We start from the raw sequence: 13930 nt of genomic DNA, 5'->3' as shown, positions 1-13930 counted from the left end.
AGGAGAGCCGAGGTCCACACGGGGGCATTCTGCCTAGGGCCCTCACCCCCTTCTTTCAAATTAGGGGGTGATTTATGGGCACAGCAGGCAAGGGCAGTGTTCCCCATTTCCTTGGGGCAACAAGGGAGGCTGCCTACTCCCATAACAGCCTCTTAATTACCCCGTGTGGGTCGGAGAGATGGTATTGTCGGCCATCTTCCAATGCGCCCCTAGTGGCCCCCTAGAGCAAAATGTCTTTGATGTCGTTTTCTATACAGAGGTCATTCATTTTAGACTTTCTAGGTTTTATCCAATGCTAGTCCTATTCAAAGTTCCTGTTTAGGGAAGTTTTTAATGTGTGATGTTTTATCTGTCGGGAGCCGCCCAGAGTGGCTGAGGAAACCCAGCCACATGGGCAGGGTATGAAAAATAACTTATTATTATTATTTTTTATTATTAAAGTGAACCTAATGAAATTAATCGGCATGACTAACTTTGGTCCATTAATTTGAATGGGTCTACTCTGAGTTTTGCATCATAAGCATACCTTGATGCTTCTGTTCTTCCCCCACCCTCAAAGGCAATGTCATCTCTATGAACACTAAAGGGTTTCCCCAACTCACCCAGATATTTGGGATTTGAATAGGATGGTTCCATGTTGAATTCAAAAGGGATAAGCATGCCAAAGTTGTTGAGCCTGGAAAGAAAAGTACTTGAGGTTAAACTCGGTAGAAGCTTCATGACAGTTATGATGGTGGCACTTGTAAATTCCACCGACATCATCTAACTCTTGCTGGTTCAGAGCAAGGTCCACTTTATCCTACATGATGTTTCCAAGTGCAGAAGCTGAGCATCTGAATCTCAATTCCGCAATACAGTGGTACCTTGGGTTAAGTACTAAATTCGTTCTGGAGGCCTGTTCTTAACCTGAAACTGTTCTTAACCTGAAGCACCACTTCAGCTAATGGGGCCTCCTGCTGCCACCACTCTGCTGGAGCACAATTTCTGTTCTCATCCTGAAGCAAAGTTCTTAACCTGAAGCACTATTTCTGGGTTAGCAGAGTCTGTAACTTGAAGCATATGTAACCTGAAGCGTATGTAACCCGAGGTACCACTGTAAGCTGAAACAGCCCTCCTTAAGAGGTTAACAAATAAACTATGGTTGAATTGTGAACAGGTCAGGAAAGATGGGTTTACTCTGGTGTGGTTTAATTTCGTAACGTATGCCAGTATTCCAGAAAATGAATAACCTCGTCATCATTTGCTTCAATCGGATTTATCTAAATTTAATTTACACATATATTATCTTCCCTTTGAACCCGCTCCTCCATGTTCCTCAATATACCAACTGTTTCATTGGTAATAGTAGGGGAGAAATGAATAAGACTCATACTTAATTGAAGCACAACCACAAAGGCTCCTGATTAAGCATTTGGCTATGCAATGTTGAACTTTAACTGTTAACTCTGTTCTGTCCTGCTCCCCTTTATTTTTGTTTAAACCAATTCACAAACCAAGAACTTATACACTGACCGCTAATAATGAACCATATGCTGCAGATATCACTGAAGATTAATTATGCTCCTTTTGTGGTATACACATGGCATGAGAAGATTTGGTCTATTTATTTGTATCATTTATTATTCCTATGATCCTTGTTTATAAACCCATTAAAAAGTTATAGTAAATAAAATAAAAAACCTCTGCAGCAGACTATTAGTGACAATGGCAGTTTTAGGGGGTACAGGTTTATATGAGAGCATGGTGGGGAAGAAAAGATTCAGCCCTCTCCAATTCTGTATGACCCTGATGAGAGAGAGAGAGATGCTATTTAACAAACAACAAGCCCAGATACATGAAATATAATTGTGCATTTAACTTACTGTGTAGTTTAGCCCTCCACTAGTTGCCTCAAACCAGTGGTGGCCAAACTCAGCCCTCCAGATGTTTTGGGACTACAGTTCCCATCATCCCTGACCACTGGTTCTGTTAGCTAGGGATGACGGGAGTTGTAGTCTCAAAACATCTGGAGAGCTGAGTTTGGCCACCACTGCCTTAGGCAAACTCTTCCCCCAGCTTCCACCCAGCCCTGGTGAGAGGCTGTTGTAGGTATTGCAGAAAGGTAATTGTGTTCATGCACCCAGCTAGAACCCTGAAAAAGAACTCGAAATTGCAATGTTTTGCTGTGGGTTCTGCTTGCTTCATGTAACTGTGATTGATTACTTTGTCCACTTTGCCCAAAGAGATCTACGATTTCACCCAACAACTTTGTCAGATTGGACAACTTGGCAGAGCCACCCACTACCCTTGAAGGCTTAAGTACCGTTCTTCCCCAGACATTTTGTCTAAGTTATTACAGATCATTGCTCTTCTTGCCAGGCTGGGAGGTTAACCAACAATGGGAGTCAAGCTAGGCACTCATAAACCTGTCTATCATTGATGGATGGGTAATCACTTTGGTCTTAAATGTAGCTACACTTGGAAGAAAGCCTCATTGGTTTAAATTGGAGTGGGAAACCTTTGTTAGCCCAATGGCCAGCTACCTTCAAGAAGAAAGCTTTCCAAAAGAAAAAGTGTATTAGGCAAAAATGCATACTAGAATGTGTATATCAGGAGGAATGAGTCTTCACAGAGGGTGGTGAACACAGCACATGATATCATGGGCTGTTCCCTGAGCCCACTAGATGACATCGCAAGGGATTGTTGCCTTAGAAGAGCGAGAAAAATTCTCAGGGACGATTCACACCCCAGCCAGCACGTTTTTAATCTACCCTCAGGCAGGAGATATAGAAGTATAATCAGTTGTACCAACAGGCTAAAAAACAGTTTCTATCTGTGGGCTAAACAGAAAATAATATAGTGCAACTGACTTTCGGGGTTGGTGTGTTATGCAACAAGCACACAGAGTGCAATGAGATTTAGTGTTTGTGGGGGAGAGGCTTGGTTAATTTCATTGTACACAGGTTGTACATTGACAATAAAGGTATTATTATTATTATTATTATTACTAAAATGCTGGCAAACTTCTTTGAGGACTTAAAAAAAAATCACAGACTGAAGCAGAAGTGTGGCAAACTGAACTTAATGTGTGAAAATGAGAAACAGACACTAAAATTGAAAGAGATGTTTACTATTATTATTATTAATTTATTTTATATATTTATTTAAACAGATAAATACAATTAATAAAAACATAGAGAAAACAATAATTTTAAACAACCAGTTAAAAGACAATGGACAAGAATCAAAACTTTATGTCTGTCTGTGTGTGTTTATTCCTGGAGTACACCCACTGAAATTAATGGACCTAAGTTAATCATATCCATTAATATAGACATTAATAATATTATGTTCATTAGTTAATATTAATAGTTGCTTAATTTTCACAGGGTTGCTGTGGGAATTAAATGAGGAAGGGGGAAAGCCCTGTACTCTGCCTTCTGCACCTTGGAGAAAAAGTTGGGATATGAATGAAATAAATAAAGGATGTCAATAGATCTACGCTGAGTGTGACTAACATTGACCACAAGCCTTAAGATTCCCAGGAACATGCTCTCAGGTGTGTTTTGTAACAGAACAAAGCTAAAGGGAAATTAAAATAAATGGCCTACACTGTAATTAAGCATTGTGTCAGGTGTGGAGGGGGAAAGAACATTCGCAAACACTTATTAGGAGCAGCAGCAGGAAGACTGAACGCTTGTGGGAGATGCTAACAGGAGAGGTTGAGAGTAACATCTATGGTTCACAGAGAGCAGCCTCACCTGAATGCTCCACAGCAAATGCTTCCAGTCATGTAATACACTGTGTAGAAAATGAGGAGGCACAGCAGTATATGAAGAACAATCGTCTGGAAATCAAACCAGGAAAGAAGAAGAAATGAAATAGATTGGTACACATGGTGACTTTATGTTGGTTTCCTGCTAAGCAAAGTTAAATGGTGCCACCTCAAAGGAGAGAAGTCATTCGAGAATTGGGTACCTATGTTAGCTGGCCCAAATATTTGCAGGTGATTGTTGAAGGTGCTTTGCAACCCGACAGAGCACTGGAAATGGTATTGGATTCGCCTGAGAAACAGCATTTCTGCAGCAAATAAATGACTTGGGCTTCTGTGTGGAAAAGCACAGCTTCATTTCTGTTGGAAGTTCAGGTGCAACTCAGCTGACCAAAAGGGGATTCAGATTCCTAGACTATCCCTGTACCTTTGGCCTCTCTGCTGACCTCTCTCTCCTTTGAAGTTTAGATTGACAAGCCTTAGGTTGCATCCTGTTCACAACTTCCTCCTCCTCACTCTCTCAGACCTGCCTTTGTTTCCTCTATAGATTAGTAAGCCTAGAAAGAAGCTTTTCTATCCAAGTTAAGTACTTCCTACAATAGGCAACTTTATTATTTTTCTCTCCAAATCTCTCTGTGCCTGATTCCCATGGGGTAACATCTACTTATCAGATTCACAAGCCACGTTCTGCATACCAAATTTCAAAAATGTAGGCTAGTAACAAGACTTTCCAGAACCATCCCTCCCTTCTTTCATATGTCTTTTGAAAGCTACAATGTTTAGACAGGCCTTTGAGATATGAATGTTCTCCTTTTTAACCAATTGGTATTTAATGAAGTTTATTTTAAATAATGTTTTTTTACGGATACTTTTTGCTGATTTTATTCCTATAAATTGTATACCACCTTGATATATTTTAATGTTTGATGTTCTATTGTATTTTTAATATTTTGTTGGAAGCCACCCAGCCAGATGGGCACTGTATAAATAATATATTATTATCATTATTCATTATACAAAATATAAATACAAAGATACATACATAGATAAAATAGAACTTCTGTCTTCCTGTAGTTTTTTTCTCATACTACAAACCACTGAGAAATCTATCACTCAGGTTGCCACTTGCATTCGCTAGAATGCACCACAATATCATCCAAGTGATATTTAGTTAAATATTTTTATTTATTTACTTGATGGGGGGGAGGGTGAGCAGTTGCCCCCTTGCCTCCCCCGACTATGCCCATGGACCTTCTCCTGGCCCATGCTAGAGAATTCTATGCTAGAGCTATCTTTGGAATTATAGAGATATTCTACAGTTATCTTTAGATACTGCAGTCTGACTTCAAACTGATAAGGAGCAGGTGGTGTGGGTGAATCCCTGCTTGACATCCCAATCCTCTCCGCAGCAGCTGACTCTGCTTCCCGCCCCCCAGCTCAATAGAGGTACCCTGTTCCCCAAGGGCTTTACCTTGATGGCTGCTGTATGGCTGCCTTGAGGCACCATGTAAGATTCATAACAACAAGGGTAATATTTCGTGAAGCACAGCTGTAGCCCAGAAGAGAGAGCCTGGTCTTCTCCCGCAGAGGATTAAGGTCTGAGCTGCAAAGCCTGTTAGAGGCGAAGATCGGAGGAGGCAGAGAAAGAGGGAGGAGCAAAGGAAAGCAGCCAGTTCCTTGACTGGAAGAGTTGAAGACATTATAAGGACTGAGCAGAATCTTATGGACTGTGGCAGTCTGCCATGACAGTGGTCGGGGTGACTTACACCCACTGGGACAGTTAAGGCAGAAGGCAGGAAGATCTACAGCAGAGCCTCTCTCTAATTGGTTGTAAGAAAGAAGACAGGCAGGTGGGGGCTGACTGGAGCTAAAGTGAGGTTGGTGGGCTTCACCTTAGTAGAGTAGCCGCCTGTGGTGGTGATTTTTATAGGCCTCAATATCTGTCATGGGATGGGATCACATTGTTCAGTGATGCTGAAGAAATTCCTACCCAGACATTCAAGAGTGCATCTATACTACCATAAAAGGTAAAGGTAAAGGGACCCCTGACCATTAGGTCCAGTCGTGACCGACTCCGGGGTTGTAGTGCTCATCTCACTTTATTGGCCAAGGAAGCAGGCATACAGCTTCCGGGTCATGTGGCCAGCATAGAATCATAGAATCATAGAGTTGGAAGAGACCACAAGGGCCATCGAGTCCAACCCCCTGCCAAGCAGGAAACACCATCAGAGCACTCCTGACATATGGTTGTCAAGCCTCTGCTTAAAGACCTCCAAAGAAGGAGACTCCACCACACTCCTTGGCAGCAAATTCCACTGTCGAACAGCTCTTACTGTCAGGAAGTTCTTCCTAATGTTTAGGTGGAATCTTCTTTCTTGTAGTTTGGATCCATTGCTCCGTGTCCGCTTCTCTGGAGCAGCAGAAAACAACCTTTCTCCCTCCTCTATGTGACATCCTTTTATATATTTGAACATGGCTATCATATCACCCCTTAACCTCCTCTTCTCCAGGCTAAACATGCCCAGCTCCCTTAGCCGTTCCTCATAAGGCATCGTTTCCAGGCCTTTGACCATTTTGGTTGCCCTCCTCTGGACACGTTCCAGTTTGTCAATGTCCTTCTTGAACTGTGGTGCCCAGAACTGGACACAGTACTCCAGGTGAGGTCTGACCAGAGCAGAATACAGTGGCACTATTACTTCCCTTGATCTAGATGCTATACTCCTATTGATGCAGCCCAGAATTGCATTGGCTTTTTTAGCTGCCGCGTCACACTGTTGGCTCATGTCAAGTTTGTGGTCAACCAAGACTCCTAGATCCTTTTCACATGTAGTGCTCTCAAGCCAGGTGTCACCCATCTTGTATTTGTGCCTCTCATTTTTTTTGCCCAAGTGCAATACTTTACATTTCTCCCTGTTAAAATTCATCTTGTTTGTTTTGGCCCAGTTCTCTAATCTGTCAAGGTCGTTTTGAAGTGTGATCCTGTCCTCTGGGGTGTTAGCCACCCCTCCCAGTTTGGTGTCATCTGCAAATTTGATCAGGATGCCCTTGAGTCCATCATCCAAGTCGTTGATAAAGATGTTGAATAAGACCGGGCCCAAGACAGAACCCTGTGGCACCCCACTAGTCACTCTTCTCCAGGATGAAGAGGAACCATTGATGAGCACCCTTTGGGTTCGGTCAGTCAGCCAGTTACAAATCCACTGAGTGGTAGCATAGTCAAGACCGCATTTTACCAGCTTCTTTACAAGAATATCATGGGGCACCTTGTCAAATGCCTTGCTGAAATCAAGGTAGGCTACATCCACTGCGTTCCCTTCATCTACCAGGCTTGTAATTCTGTCAAAAAACGAGATCAGGTTAGTCTGACATGACTTATTTTTCAGAAATCCATGCTGACTATTGGTGATCACAGCATTCCTTTCTAGGTGCTCACAGACTGTTTGCTTAATGATCTGCTCCAGAATCTTCCCTGGTATTGATGTCAGACTGACTGGGCGGTAATTATTTGGGTCCTCTCTTTTCCCCTTTTTGAAAATAGGGACAACATTTGCCCTCCTCCAGTCTGCCGAGACTTCGCCTGTTCTCCAGGAATTCTCAAAGATGACTGCCAGTGGTTCTGAAATCACATCTGCCAGTTCTTTTAATACTCTTGGATGCAGTTCATCTGGCCCTGGAGACTTGAATACATCTAGACTAGCCAAGTATTCTTGTACTATCTCCTTAGTTATTCTGGGCTGTGTTTCCTCTGCTGAATCATTTGCTCCAAATTCTTCAGGTCGGGCATTGTTTTCTTTATCGGAGAAGACTGACTAAGCATGACTAAGCCTCTTCTGGTGAACCAGAGCAGCGCATGGAAATGCCGTTTACCTTCCCGCCAGAGTGGTACCTATTTATCTACTTGCACTTTGACATGCTTTTGAACTGCTAGGTTGGAAGGAGCTGGGACCGAGCAACGGGAGCTCACCCTGTCGCGGGGATTCGAACCGCCGACCTTCTAATCGGCAAGTCCTAGGCTCTGTGGTTTAACCCACAGCGCCACCCGCGTCCCATATACTACCATAGATGGCACTAAACAGGGAACGGTAGCCAACACCTCAGAAAACAGAATAAAATTCAGAGTGAGCTTGACAGAATGTGAAGGGATGGCCTGGAACTATGAAAATGAAAATTCAACAGAAACAAATGCAAAAGTTCTGCATTTATGCAACAACATCAAGCGAGTGACACCTATTTTTTTAAATGAATATTTATTAAATTTTCCAATTTTATATAAAGACAAAAAGAAAAAGAAAAAGAAAAATATTAAAAACAATTCATTTTCAATAACAATTTTCAGTCACATGTTTCTTTGACTTCCTCATACCTCCCCTTCTTGTTCTCTAGTTCAATTTGTTAATTCAGCAAATCCTAATCTCTTAACATTCCTTTTAAAATATCACCTTATTTTCCACTCAACTTTTTTTTTTATCATAACAGCTGGAGACTACCAAAGTTCAAACCAACATCTTTTCAAAGTTCATTAATTTTATAATATTTCTGTAGATATTCCTTAAATTTCTTCCAATCTTCTTCTGCTGACTTTTCTCCCTGGTCGCGAATTCTGCCGGTCATTTCTGCCAGTCCCATACAGTCAATCAACTTCATCTGCCATTCTTCCAGAGTGGGTAAATCTTGAGTCTTCCAGTGCTTTGCAATAAGTATTCTTGCTGCCGTTGTAGCATACATGAAAAAGATTCTGTCCTTCTTTGGCACCAAATGGCCGACTATACCCAAGAGAAAAGCCTCTGGTTTTTTCAGGAAAGTATACTTAAATATCTTTTTCATTTCATTATAAATCATTTCCCAAAAGGCCTTGATCTTTGGGCACGTCCACCATAGGTGAAAAAATGTACCTTCCACTTCCTTACATTTCCAGCATTTATTATCGGGCAGATGATATATTTTTGCGAGCTTGACTGGGGTTATGTACCACCTGTATATCATTTTCATAATATTCTCTCTTAAGGCATTACATGCCGTGAATTTCATACCTGTGGTCCATAACTGTTCCCAATCAGCAAACATGATGTTATGTCCAAGATCTTGTGCCCATTTAATCATAGCTGACTTAACCGTTTCATCCTGTGTATTCCATTTCAGCAGCAAGTTATACATTTTTGACATAATCTTAGTTTTAGGTTCTAGCACTTCTGTTTCTAATTTAGATTTTTCCACCTGGAAGCCAATTTTCCTGTCCGAATTGTATGCCTCCCTTATCTGAAAGTAATGTAACCAGTCTCGGACTTTGTTTTTTAATTTCTCAAAACTCTGCAATTTCAGTCTATCTCCTTCTTGCTCCAAAATTTCCCAATATTTTGGCCAACTGGCCTCCATATTGAGTTTTTTCTGAGCTTTCGCTTCCATTGGTGACAACCACCTTGGGGTTTTGTTTTCCAGTAAATCCTTATATCTAGTCCAAACATTAAACAAAGATCTCCTAACAATGTGATTCTTAAACGCTTTATGAGCTTTAACCTTATCATACCACAAATATGCATGCCATCCAAACACATTGTTAAAACCTTCTAAATCCAAAATGTCTGTGTTTTCCAGAAGCAGCCAGTCTTTCAACCAGCAGAATGCTGCTGACTCATAATAGAGTCTGAAGTCTGGCAGGGCGAAGCCACCCCTTTCTTTTGCATCAGTCAAAATCTTGTATTTTATCCTAGGCTTCTTGCCCTGCCAGACAAATTTAGAGATATCTTTCTGCCACTTCTTAAAACATTCCATCTTGTCCACAATTTGTAATGTTTGAAACAAAAACAACATTTTAGGCAATACATTCATCTTTATAGCTGCTATTCGACCCATCAAGGAAAGCTTCAAATTTGACCATGTTTCGAGATCTTTTTTCACTTCTGACCAGCATTTCTCATAATTATTTTTAAATAAGTTCCCATTTTTAGATGTCATATTAATCCCCAGATATTTCACCTTCCTCACCACAGACAGACCTGTTTCATTCTGAAATTTCTCTTTTTCAAACAATGTCATATTTTTCTCTAAAACCTTAGTTTTGGTCTTATTCAATTTAAATCCTGCCACCTGACCAAATTCTTGAATTAGTTCTAAAACTCTTTTAGTACTAGATTCTGGCTCCTGTAACGTCAAAACTAGATCATCTGCAAAAGCTCTCAGTTTATACTGTTTGGCTCCGACCTGTATACCTTTAACCAACCGGTCCCTTCTAATCATATTCAGCAAAACCTCCAGGACCGATATAAAAAGTAAAGGGGAAATTGGGCATCCTTGTCGTGTCCCTTTTTCAATCTTAAATTGTTCCGTAACCACATTATTTACAATTAATTTGGCCTTTTGTTCAGAGTATATTGCACCTATACCGTTTTCAAAACCTTGGCCTACCCCCATACCCTGTAAGTTCTTCTTCATAAAACTCCAAGAAATGTTGTCAAAGGCTTTCTCCGCGTCCACAAATATCAGAACAGCTTTAGTATTTATATCCACATCTAGCTTTTCCAAAATGTCAATTACATTCCTCAAATTGTCAGATATGTGTCTTCCCGGCAGAAAGCCCGCTTGGTCCTTATGTATCTCTTCAATCAATACTCTTTTCAATCTCTTGGCTAAAATGTCAGCAAAGATTTTATAATCCACATTTAATAGGGATATGGGACGGTAGTTTTTAAGTTGAGTCTTTTCAGTCTCTGTTTTCGGTATAAGTGTAATATAGGCCTCTTTCCACGATTCTGGTGCCTTTTTCCCTTCCAAAATCTCATTGCAGACTTCCTTCAGAGGTTGCACTATCCAATCCTTCAAGGATCTATAGTATCTGGAAGTCAGTCCATCCGGTCCCGGGGATTTGCCCAATTGCATATTTAAGATGGCACCTTCTATCTCCTGATCTGTTATTTTACAGTTCAACAATACTTTACTTTCCTGTGAAATTTTTTGTAATCCATTTATTTTCAAAAATCCATCAATGTCCTTTTCATTCTGTGGCCCTTGTGTGTATAATTGCTTAAAGTACTTCTGGAAACAATTTCTTATCTCATTTGGGTTGTTTATATCTTTTCCTTCTACTTCCAGGTTTGTGATTGTATTCAGTTTTTGTCTTTTTTTCAATTGCCATGCCAGTAATTTCCCACATTTATCCGCCGATTCAAATGTCTTCTGTCTCATTTGTTTAATTTTCCATTCTATTTCCTGATTCATCAATTCCATATATTGTGTTTGATATATCTTTATTTCTCTCAGAATCTCTTGTGACTTCGGCTTGGCTCTCAATTTTTTCTCACCTTCTTTAATTTTCTCCAAAATTTTATCTTTTTTCTCATTTTGCCTTCTCTTTTTTAATGCATTCTGTTGTATCAAAAACCCTCTCATCACGGCTTTACTTGCGTCCCAGATTACTCTTTTCTCCACATTTGTTGGCAAACAAGCGAGTGACACCTAGCTTGGAAACAGTGATTGTGAAAAGGGTCACAGCAGATCACAAGGTGAACGTAAGTCAGCAAAAAAAAAAAAGTGAATGTGATTTTAGCCTAATAGAGCCAGAGTTCTCAAGTCATATGAAGTATTAGTTCCCCTTTATTCCATGCTGGACCTCCTACGTTCAGCTCAAGACACCATACTTAGAGAAAGATGTGGGCAAGCTGGAATGGATTCAGAGGACAGCAATGAAGATGGCAGTCAATACAAAAAGCAAGCTGACCAGTGGCAAAAATACCTTGGTGACAGGAGTGATCTGACAATGAAACTAATTGCCTGGAGGGAGATGGGATCAGAAGAGAAGACTGGGAGCATGGGGGCAGGATCATAGCACTTTTAAAATCCTTGAAGGGGCATTGCACTGAAGAAGGCAAATACTTGTTCTCTGCTGCCCCAGATAGCAGGTGTACATGTAATGGGCTTAAGGTACACGAGGGTAGATTTTGGGTGAACATCAGGAAAAACTTATTGATGGTAAGAGCATCCATGGAACCAATTGTCTAGGGTTAGTGGGCTCTCCCCTGATTGGAGGTCTTAAGCAGAGGCTGCACAGGGGGTTCCCAAGCCATGCATTGACCGCATGAAGGTTGGGCAAAATGGTCTTCTCCAACTCTCTGATAGGTGGGTCTACCATGGAACAACCCACTCACTGTTCACTCCATTTTTAAGGGGCATCAACATTTGCTGTCTTCATCAGATTGCCGTCCTCTGGTGCGGCAGTGGTCAGTGGGTCAATGATGGCAGGGTAGAGGTTCGCACCTGACTTCTGAGGCATGAAGAGCTCAACTCAAGGTGAGCACAGCGCCAGCGCCAGGAACATTGGATTGGCTCTGACTCTGCTCACACCATCCTGAGCAGTGCCTGTCATTCTGAAGCCATATGTGCAATTCCACATCGCCTTCACTGCCCTGCTGACCACTTCCTGTCCTGTTCATGACTCTTCCAGGAGCATTGGTGATGTCATTTCCTGCCTCTTCCTTTCCAACCCTTCTTGCAGGGACAGTTGGCGTTGCATAGCTCTTGAGGAAGGCTAGCATAGCTTAGCCTACATTTCCTCTGCCCACATAGTACCTGGCTACTCTCAATTTATCTTTGACTTTTGCCCGCCATTTCATTATTATTATTTAGAAGAGGGAAAAGAAATCAAATCGAGAAAATATCATTAGTTAGAAAAATAGGTCCCTGGCTTTGTAGCTAATGAAGCTTGGTAGCCTGAAGCATTATGAAAGGAGATGGAAGCTTTTTACATATGAAGAAAATGGTTATTTCAATAGATTGCTCCCCCTACACATACATTAAAAAATGTGTCAAAAAATTAAGCATGTCAACAGAAGGCACAGCGCTCTATGCTCAGGGCCCAATACTGTCAACGTGTCAAGCTTAGGAGAAATGGTTTACTTGCGTGAAGACCAAAAATGAAGAGAGAATTTTTTACTCTGGAGTTTGGCAAGTTCTACACGGTTGTCTGAGAACTCTTCAATGCAGAGGCAAGGAATTGGTGAGCTTCCAGATGTTGCTGGACCATCAGCCCTAGCCAGCCAGCTAGCGTAGCCAATAGTCAGGAGTTGTAGTTCAACAACACATGGGACTCAGCTACATAAATCAAAAAGCAATGATTTGAATGTGTTACAAACATGCAACACCAGATGGCACCAGAGAGCAGAAAAATTTTCTACACGATTTTCCAAAGGATTTTTTCCCCTTTTGTTGTAACGATCTAATTTCTGACTTATTTACAGTATAGTGTTTCTTTCCTGTATTTCTTTCCAGTATAGTGTTTCTTTCCTCCCCTTGGAGTTAGTGATGGATGGCGCCAACTGGGGTGGAAAACAAGGAGGCCAAGTGTGGGTGGAGCCAGAGACTGGTGCAGCCAACTGATTTCTCCCAGTTGAGTTCTACAAAGGTAACACTGAGGTGGATCAGCAGCAGGAGGAGGAGGCTGACAGCCAGTGCCACCCCTTCAAAAGGCTGTAAGAAGGCAGGCAGATTAGGACTGGCTGATGGTAGGCTGAGGTTGGTGAGAATGTGCCCCATTTGCCCTAACAGATCAGCTTCCACTGCCTGGAGGATCCACATGTCTGCTTTAGCACAAGCTTCAAGAGAGCAAGTAGTAAAGACAGCCCCTCCATTTGCTGTGTTAGCCTGATATAATATCAAGACTTGGCTCAGCTTCCTGACCATGGATGAACCTCTTTTTAGATAGGTCGTACTTCCTGCAATGTTGGAGTTGCAATGTTTGCAACTCTGTCCATGTTGTGGAATCATCAGGGGATCATTTGCCCATAATACCAGGGATATTCTGTGGTACAAAATCCAGTTATACCCTTAACCATATTGAGAAGGGACCCCCTCAGATATGTTGTCCCTTGCAACAAAAGGACATATTGTGATGTTGATTGTGTGTGTGTGTTGACAATTGCTTGGTGTTTGTCAGTGAAAGCAATGAAAACAGAGCAACTACAATCTTTGGAAGCTGGGGCCCAAAACTCTGGAGCACCATTTCATTGGATAAACTTGGGACATGGGTGGCGCTGTGGGTTAAACCACAGAGCCTAGGACTTGCCGATCAGAAGGTTGGCAGTTCAAATCCCCGCGACGGGGTGAGCTCCCGTTGCTCGGTCCCTGCTCCTGTCCACCTAGCAGTTTGAAAGCACGTCAAAGTGCAAGTAGATAAATAGGTACCGCTCTGGC

The 13930-nt window shown here is 41.7% G+C and overlaps 1 protein-coding gene across 1 annotated transcript in view; it reads right to left on the bottom strand.

Moving 5' to 3' along the window:
* Positions 1 to 13930, bottom strand: part of LOC310769109 (putative transmembrane protein 244) — a 57932-nt gene that overhangs the window by 7001 nt on the left and 37001 nt on the right. Inside the window, exons 2-3 of the mRNA XM_083628218.1 lie at positions 3741 to 3826; positions 603 to 676 (exon numbers count right to left, since the gene is read on the bottom strand). Coding sequence (XP_083484344.1) covers positions 603 to 676; positions 3741 to 3772 — 106 coding nt within the window. The 5' untranslated portion in view covers positions 3773 to 3826. The remainder of the gene's footprint in view (positions 1 to 602; positions 677 to 3740; positions 3827 to 13930) is intronic.

Source organism: Podarcis filfolensis, assembly GCF_964270895.1.
Source record: "Podarcis filfolensis genome assembly, chromosome: 8".
In the NCBI taxonomy this organism is placed as follows: Eukaryota; Metazoa; Chordata; class Lepidosauria; order Squamata; family Lacertidae; genus Podarcis; species Podarcis filfolensis.
This window is presented reverse-complemented; position numbering and strand designations above follow the sequence as displayed.